General features: G+C 34.2%; 1 protein-coding gene across 1 annotated transcript; it reads left to right on the plus strand.

Annotated features, from left to right (window-relative positions):
- Positions 1-897: 897 nt before the first annotated feature.
- LOC131628061 (uncharacterized) lies at positions 898-8,263 on the plus strand. Its single transcript, XM_058898926.1, has 9 exons — positions 898-1,119; positions 1,193-1,314; positions 1,404-1,504; positions 2,426-2,621; positions 2,741-2,833; positions 5,455-5,514; positions 5,686-5,760; positions 6,206-6,286; positions 7,199-8,263. The coding sequence occupies exons 1-9, from the start codon at positions 1,020-1,022 to the stop codon at positions 7,571-7,573; spliced, it is 1,203 nt and encodes a 400-aa protein (XP_058754909.1). The 5' UTR covers positions 898-1,019; the 3' UTR covers positions 7,574-8,263.
- Positions 8,264-9,458: the final 1,195 nt, after the last annotated feature.

Here is a 9,458-nt window from a genome sequence, read left to right on the forward strand (position 1 = left end):
CTTCTTTATCCTGGAGATGAGTAAAAAGTTAGTTTTTTGTTAGGGGTCCATTTTTTTATCTGCCCTAGGCCTCTAAAAAGTCGGGATCCGCCCTGCTAGAGGCAAGTACCACATTCGTTTTCTTGACACCTCTTTTACCTTATTACAACTAGTTTTATAAAATGTATATCGTTCTTCTTTGCAAAATTTACAAACTTTCTCATTAATATCATGATTGTAAAGTAACATAACACCAAATGGAGAAGCTTGCTCATTCAAAGAGATTCTAAGAAAACACACGAGGTTATCATGATGGAGCAACAAAAGAAGCGCACTAGTTTGACATTACTACGTCACATTCATCAAGAACTCAATAAAGTAAAATAGTATAGTATAGATGTATTCATGTAAACCGTGAATCGAACAAATGAACGGATAGTTTGGCGAAATTAGGCGCTAAGCACACTTTAGGAAGAATTTTCGTAGATTCTTATCCTAAAGTAATGCATTTTGTGTACTTTGAGGAGAGGTTGGCTATCTCTATGAGAAGTCTTCATCTTGTGTACTTCCTCTGCCATTATTATAAGCAAATATTTTCTTTTTAGATTCATTGAATAATGAATGTATCTGATCTTTTATGTATACCATATACATTCATTATTCAATGAACCTAAAAATAATTCAGGCCGGAGGAAGTAATTCTTTGGCCTTCAGCCCTTCTCATTCATGAATAAGAAAAACATCTTAAAATTATTTCGTTAAACTAACCCAATAGATAGCTATACAAAGATATCAAATAAAAAGAGATGAGTGCTACAACATTTCACTTAATTACCATTGTCTTGAGGAAAAAAAAAACTCAATACTACTTATAGTCTTCTAAAAAGTAATAAAATAATAACAACAATTTTAAATAAAGTAATTTTTCAATTCAACGGAGACAGAGATGAAAGTAAAGATCTACTAAGGTAACCAGTTCCTCATGGAGCATACCCTACGCTACTCAGTTTGAATTGAAGTTAGGGCGGTGAAGTGAAGCAATGCGCACCAGCAGCAGCAGCAGCAGCATTTCAGAAGCAAGATGGTTAACCGTAACCCTAACCCTAACAATAACAACACTCTCCGCCATCACCATCTCCGGTATGTACGCATGCATCCACCACTACTTTCCATTTCTCAAACTCTCTCTCACATCACGCTATCATCTTCACAGCATACATTTTCAAGCGTAAATTCCACGCTCTCAAATCCAAAATCCACGAACTCGAATCATCTCTCAAATCTTCCTCCGATCAATGCTCCTCCGAACGCCGAGGCCGAATCAAGGCTCAACAGGTATCTCACTACATTCCTTGTTAATCTTGTCTTTTGATTTTCGTTCTTGACTAATTGTTTTGCTGATTGATTATTTCATTCATTTGCAGTTGTTGAGAAAAGAATTAACGAAACCTAAATCGGATAACCTAAATCTCACTTATTATCCTATGATCCCCATTGGCACCATCCAATCTTGCTTCTCTACCAGGTTCAGTTTTTGTTCATTCATTTTATAATATTTATGGAAAGAAATGTTCATCAACAATTGATTAGGTTAATTTGGAAAAATTAGTTCATGAAATGTTATATGAAATGTTAATTAATAATAATTTCTCAGTTTATTTTGTAAAATGTTATATGAAATAAGCTAGTGCTACCATTAAGTGTATGTTTGGTTTAGGTTTTGGAAGAGGAATAAGCAATTTTAGAGGCGTAAAATTGATCTGGAATGATGTTGAGGTATAATTGATCTGGATTGATGTTGATGTATAATTGATTTGGAATGATGTTGAGGTGTTTAGTTCTTCTAAAGTAAAATTGATTCTAATTGAAATTAGAATTTGTAGCTTTTAGTTTAAACATGATTTTTACATTGAAATTTCTATTCAACTTACTTTTACATAAAAATATCCAAACATAAATCACTTTACATTCAATTCACTTTTTGTTTGGTCAAACATTCAACTCACTTTTAACCAAAATCAATTTGTATGTTTGGTTTAATTTTTGGAAGAAGCAAAAACAATTCTAGAGGTGTAGAATTGATTTTGTAGTGTTTGGTTTTCATAAAATATAATTGATTCTGCCTCCAGAATTGATTCTACTTGAAGGTACAATTTATAGCTTTTGAGTTTATACGTGATTTTTACACTGAAATTTACTCTTCAACTTACTTATGCATAAAAGTATCCAAACATAAATCACTTTGCATCCAACTCACTTTTAACCGAAATCAATTCTACAAAATTAACTCACTCAAAATCAATTTTCGTTACCGTATAACCAAACATACTCACAATCAATTTACTCAAAATCAATTTTTTTCACCGCAAAACCAAACATATGCTAAGTTGTTATCTGCATAGTGTCCTATTTGTGATTCGTCAACATTTGTTTTATATTAGTGTAGGAATGGGACACCGAGACAACCATTACTTGTACCACTTGCTAGAGCATGTCTGGTTTTCAATACAAGCCGTGTTCCTCCAGCGTCTCTTGAAGGTCTATCTGAATATTCTCATTGCTGGATTATATATGTATTTCATTTAAATACCAATCTTGAAAAGATGTGGAAGCATCCATCTAAATCAGGAATCAAAGCTAAGGTATGTGAGTGAAAGTGATTTTGGTGTTAATTGATGTCTTATTATGTATATGATTCATCATCTTCTTGTCTCAATATTTCTTTCCCGTAACTTTTTCTCACGGATCAGTGGATGGATAGGTGAAGGTCCCTAGACTTAATGGTGGAAGGGTGGGAGTGTTTGGCACGAGATCCCCACATCGTCCGTGCCCCATTGGGCTCACAGTTGCAAAGGTAAAGACACATGTTGGCCCTGTGTAATATTTCTGATATGCCCCCAGGAATGATGGTATTCTGTACCATTCTCTTGATTGATATCACTCTGTTTTAATGCATATTATTCAATTTAGAGACCAGCAAACCGCAATGAACTTTAGGGCCATTTACTTCCATTGGTTCCTGTTATCAGTTTTTCTGGCAATACACATTTTTGAAAATGCATTCTGGCGGACAGGTCTATTATTTCCAGAAACTTGGAAACTCCCTAAAATCTATTTTGACTCTTCCTAGTTAGTCATCTATCATCTCTCTATCACAATTGCTGAATACAGAAGCCTTCCATCCATACCATAATGAAAGGACAATTGGAAATGTTTTAAAAAAATAGACTGGCCCTTAACATTTCAGAAAATATCACTTTATTGTTTATTCACTCTAGAATGGTATTTTCTCTTATAGCATTATTATTGGGTTGTTCAAATTTGCAAATCTATGACATTCATTAAAGTAGAATTTGGGATTCCTTATACCCTTCTTAATATATGTTTCATTTTATGTCTTGAATGAAGGGATTTAGTATTTTTTGGTAAAAAAAATTTAATGTCAACATTTATGATGTTTATTTATATGCATTAAATAAACTAACCCCTACTGAAAGTATGGTTTTAGTACAAATTGTTATTATTACGCTGTTATCAAGAATCCATACCAATGTGGTTAAATAACCGGTATAGCGCCGCTATACCGCTATTACATATTAGGATTTAGAGAAACTGTGACGAAGGCCCATATGTTATTGCAGTTCTGCTACCACTGTAATAGCTGTGGTAGTGGTTATGACTTGCATATTGGAGTTTATTGTTTTTTATCCTGTTTTCCCTAAAAAATACATAAAAAATATGACACACATGACATCTTTTTAAAAACCTTTTAAGTAAAATAAAGTTGAGTTGGTGATAAGATGGGATCTTATATAACCCCTAAATCCCACGACTTAGGTAACCTCTCACCACTAAACCGTCACCGGCTCACCGCCTCTCCATCTTCTCTCTTCACTTCATACTTCATTTCATCTCTTTTTAAGTCACTTTTAATTTCTGTTTCTGGCTTTCTGCAGCAATGTATGCAACTATGCACAATGCATTATTAGTTGTTTGAACTATTGAGATTTGGAGTTGTTAAGAAATGTGGTTGGGCCTAGCTCATCCCTACAAAACCGGCTTGTAGAATGAGGATTGCCCCCACTTATAAGGGCATGTTCAGGCCATATATTGTCCGATGTGGGACTCTTAACACACCCCCTCACGCCCAGGACTAGACAACTGGAGCGTGGAAATAAATGGCGGGTGACCCGATAGCGGAAACCATAGAAGGTGGCCCACCGGATCTTAAATTAGGCTCTGATACCATGTTAAGAAATGTGGGTTTGGCCTAACTCATCCCTACAAAACCGGCTTGTAGGATGATGATTGCTCCCACTTATAAAGACATGTTCAGGCCATATATTGTTCGATGTGAAACTCTTAACAGGAGTTTTATGCCTGTCACTTTTTTAATCTCTGTTTATGTAGCTTTTAGTTATGTGCAACATGCTTTATTTTATACAATTATTTATTTAAACCGCTTTGTGGCTTCCGCAATTTGGCTGCTATGCTATCCGCTATTTTTTATATTGGACTTTTGGTGATCCAATATATTGGATTTTTAATCTCTTTTTATGAAGCTGAGATGAGGATGTTGCATTGGATGTGTGGTAAGACTAGAAAAGATAGGATTATAAATGAAAATATTAGAGAGAATGTTGGGGTAGCTTAGGTGGAAAATAAACTTAGGTGGTTTGGGCATGCAGAGAGAAGACTTGTAGATTTTATGGTAAGGAGAGTAAGTAGATTAGATGGAGAGAAGTCAAACAACTAGAGGAAAAGATTTAGAAAGACTATAAGAGAGGTTATTTAGAAAAGTCTATAAGAGAAGTTATTAAGAAAGATTTCGAGTTTAACAATTTGGATAAAAACATGGTTTTAAATGGAACATTAAGTAGCCGACCCCACTTAGTGGGACAAGGCTTGGTTGTTGTTGTTGGAGGATTTTCAGTAATCCACTTCTAATATTACAATACTTCTTATCATCAAATGCATGTGTTAATCACATCCAACATGAAATTACGATATTTTGAGACACTTCACTGCCTAATAACATCCACACTGATTTGTGTATACATGTGACTCTCACATATTACTCTTCATAAAAATGGACGAGGTTGTGGGAGAAGTGTGGGATTTACATAACAAGGTATAGTGATAAAGCTTAAACAGTAAGGTGGCATGTTGAAAACAATCTAAACTGCATGTCATGCCTTTAGAGAAAATATAAATAAGCCAATGTTTTGTAAATTAACCCCTTGTCCTCACAAAGAAGCGTTTTACGTCCAGCTACTATAATTTCATTGGTGAATATTTTATTGTGTTACTCTGTTGCCTTCTCCATCAGATCCTTAGTGGGAAAAATGCTTGGTTGTTGTTGACTTGTTGTACTCTGTTGCCTTCCCCATCAGATCCTTAGAGTTTCAACCTTTTTATCTTCAATCAATCAAAGATAAGTATTTAACTTTTATTTGATTTAACTGTGTACTATAGGTAGAGGCTGTCCAGGGAGATATGGTTTTGCTTTCTGGTGTGGATCTGGTTGATGGCACTGTAAGTCTCCATTTCTGATCTCTGTTTTTAATGCTTAATTTACAGCAATTCTGTGCCATTTTGGTTATTGTTTATTTGCTGCTATACCTATGAATCTGATGTTTTTTCCGTGAACTTGAAAGCTTGATGCTTTTTAATGATTTATACTGATTCTATGATTCCCATCAACAGCCGGTGCTTGATGTCAAACCCTATTTACCATTTTGTGACAGCATCCAAGAAGCTGCGGTGCCAAATTGGCTTATGGTAATTTTTCATTATCCTTTAGCTTTATTTGACCCATGAAGCACATACGCGTGTGCCGGTGTCGGACACCGGACACACATTTATTGAAAGGTGTCAATGCTACAAAGTATTTGACTGTGCTTTTTTTTAATATCTCTAACATATTGTCATTTTGATTCTTTGATGATTATTGATAACTTCAAGCAATTCTGATCTGATCATCTGAATAACAAGTATAATCACCCCATGTGGGAAGAACGGAATATAACCAAGTAACCAATCATCATTCCTTGTTACTAGTCTCTGAAACTTTATTATTCGGTTGTGACTCTAGCATCATCAAAATATGGTCCACATTAAATGTCAGCAAAGAAATACAAGTTGTATTGTATTTTCTTTCACCTATTTTTGTAGAATGTTAATAAGTGATTACCTCATTCTAAAAAATATTCTTGTATTTCTTCAGGGGGATAATTTGCTTTCAGTAGCTTCTGTTAGCTTTACGGAGGACTTCACTTCATCACTTGAAAATTGCTGGATAATGGCAGTGAGTTGATATTGTCTTGCTTGAAATTGCTCGAGAGTTTCTGTATCATATCCATCTTTCCTACCTCCAAAAAGATCTTTTTTTTCAACCTTGACACATTCAGTCAGAGTGTTAATGAACCCTTAACTATTTCATTTGGATAACAATTCATACATTGAAAACAGATGGTAAATAAACGGGTCAATTAAAAAGTTAGAAAATCAATGACTGAAAATGAACATAGTCGATAATATAGTGACTAAAACTCAATCCAGTTTTGATTTATTATTTGTGTAAACTTTGGTTTGTATACCAGAAAATATGTACCCCTATTGGTCTTTAATCAAGGTAGAGAAAGACTAAAAAATGCTTAGTAAAGCTACTAAAATTATTTAATCGAATGATCTCTCCGAAGTTTTGTTCTTAAGGCTATGTTTGGGAGTTTGGAAGGGAAGGGAGGGGAAGACTTCGAAAAAATAGAAGGATTGGGTGGAAAGAACTGAATGGTTTTGGTTGGGAGGGTTTTAGAGGATTTGCTTTTATTCATAACATCAAAAACCCCTAATTTTGGGAACTCAAAATTTGTATTGTAGGAGGGGAGGGTTTTGGAGGGCTTACATAAATTTTCAAATTATCTTTTATGTTGTTTTAGTATTCGAAAAACTAAAAATATAGTAATAACATACACTCCTTTATCATTCTATACAATTATTTTTTCAAAAAATATCAAATATTTTCCAAAATTTTTTAAAAATTCGTGTTGTTGATCGTTGAATATAATTGGCCTTCCCCACCTGTTGGAAAAAGACTTGGGTTGTGGTTTTCACTTTTCATGTTGTAAAATGAGTATGCTATTGAAGATCTGGTTTGTTTCATTTTTCTTTAGCTGCAATTCTCAATCGTTTGAGTGATGATCATCCTTTAATGTTTTAGGAAAAAAAGTCACTCTATGCATCACCAGATGAATTCCAAAGCTTAATAAAGCAGGTTCTATCATGGGATATTCGGTCATTGAGTCAGCGAAATAGACCTCATGAAGCTATCCCGATGAAAGAAAAAGATGAACTCTTGGATGATACTTCTGATGTAGATGAGCACCAAGATGAAACAGCTATTGTCCCTGAAACAGAGCAGAATTCTCTAAATCCTGACGAAGTAGTTTATCACCTCTTCTTGGAGGGACTCAATGTCCACTATAGAATTACTCAGGATGGTAATGTCATTGTAGAAAAGGTATCAACCTCTGCTGTCTTTGACAAAAAGATTAGTCCCTGCAATTACTTGACATGGAAAGACAGGATGCAGTGATTTCTATCGTTGCACCTGCACCTGATTATTTTTTTTAAATACAATTACCTGTCTAATTACATTTTAAGCCCTATTAAATTTTGATTTTCTTTTTTGATAGAAATGTATTTTTTCTCTTTATAACAAATTCAAAGAAACGTAAGCTTAGATGATGTCTCGCAGGATTATGCATGCTTTCATTTTTAGTTTATGTGTTTCAATACTCATGTTCATAGAGAGATCCTCAAACACACTCCATGATTCTGTGATAAAAGCACTAAATCTGCCCATAGATTTAGGGCAACCACCTAAGGTTACCTTCCACATCTAATCAACCCACCTTGGTGCTTTCCTGCAAGACAACCTTACGATAATCACTAGAGAAAGTGATAATATTTGACCATGGAATGATGAGTCTGATGAAGTGTTCATATTGATGTTAGACTAAGAACCTTACAATAAACTCTGGCGAGCATATTTTTATAGAATAAGGAGTGTGTTCGAAAATGCATTTTTGGATTCACCTCGCACTGAACCTCTTATAGAAACAAAAACTGTTTTGAAACACAAAAAGATAGAAAATATTTAGAAAATGAACCTCTTATAGAAACAAAAACTGTTTTGAAACACAAAAAGATAGAAAATATTTAGAAAACAAAAATATACATTAAAACGTATGAAAATGTATACCGTTTATATGTTAGTATCAATCCAACATTACATACAAAACACGTGTCACCACTTAAATATATTGTTAGATTAAAATTAAAATGAATCAAAATATATGTCATCACCTAACTCTATTTATGGGTGGTTCTGCCTTTGACTTTTACTTATTTGACTCTGTTTCAATCTTGTTCAACTTTGTGAGTTATTGCATTATATCCAAAAAGTAATCCGACCAAATTTCAGCTTTCTTTGTGGAATGAGTTGTCCACTTCGACGATGACTATGGTATATGTTTGATTTCAAATAAATTTGAATGCATTGCAGTGATTTAGAAAGTCACCCAATACAAGTGATGCGTCCCGTTGGATTTTGAGGTGGGCCACTTCGAAGTGGAAAAAATGTTTTCGAGAAGCCATATTTTGTCAGATTATGCACCCTATTGTATGCACTTGCTATAAGATGACCCATTTTTAGAAAGTACATCGATTTTTTCTCTGAAGTCGGGCCGCTAACACGGGAAATATGTGATTCATGAATTGCATCGAAAAATATTCTTTTTTATATAGCATTGTGTATAATTCTTTATGCGCCTTCAACTCTTTGAGAAATTGTTGGCGGACAAATGTATGGTTCTCATTCTCATCTCCTTTACTGAGCAAAGCTGAAACAACAAGATAGTCACAGTTACCGTTACCCTTAACATTTGCAACCCGTTCAATGTATTTGTGCATAAAAAGCGTCATATCTTCAATGTGGCTCATTTTAAGTAAGGGTGGGGAAGGAGATAGTTTTCTAATGCGAGCTCCATTGAACACTTTTTTGAGATTTTGAATTTGGAGAATCCGAAAAAAGTTTGTCAACATGTTCGAAATTGGAAGGAGACCACATCGTCGAATTGTCACTCAGTGTTGGTTTTTGAATAGGAAATATTCCTCAATTACTCATTAATGGTATTATCATCAAACGAAGCATTTTTAGTGGATGTAAACCTCATCCTTTTGTATTAACCTATCAAACTTCACCTTCTTTAAAATTAAACAAACACATGGAAGACCATACATCTACATGATTGTACAACACACTTTGATCTATCTGACTTGTAACACCCCATATTTTCTAATTTTAATTTAATCGGAAATTAAATTATTATTTGGAATTATTCGGTATTTTGGTGGAATTATTTAGAAAGAATTATGAGATGAGCTATTGGGCCAAGTGTGGTGTTAGTAAAGAGGGG

The sequence above is a fragment of the Vicia villosa genome, linkage group LG1 (assembly GCF_029867415.1).
Source record: "Vicia villosa cultivar HV-30 ecotype Madison, WI linkage group LG1, Vvil1.0, whole genome shotgun sequence".
NCBI lineage: Eukaryota > Viridiplantae > Streptophyta > Magnoliopsida > Fabales > Fabaceae > Vicia > Vicia villosa.

Excerpts from the sequence above, each read along its gene's own strand:
- LOC131628061 (XM_058898926.1), top strand. The coding sequence starts at position 1,020 with ATGCGCACCAGCAGCAGCAGCAGCAGCATTTCAGAAGCAAGATGGTTA. Across the intron at positions 5,515-5,685 it reads TGGATCTGGTTGATGGCACT|CCGGTGCTTGATGTCAAACC; the intron begins GTAAGTCTCCAT and ends TCCCATCAACAG. Across the intron at positions 6,287-7,198 it reads AAAATTGCTGGATAATGGCA|GAAAAAAAGTCACTCTATGC; the intron begins GTGAGTTGATAT and ends TTAATGTTTTAG.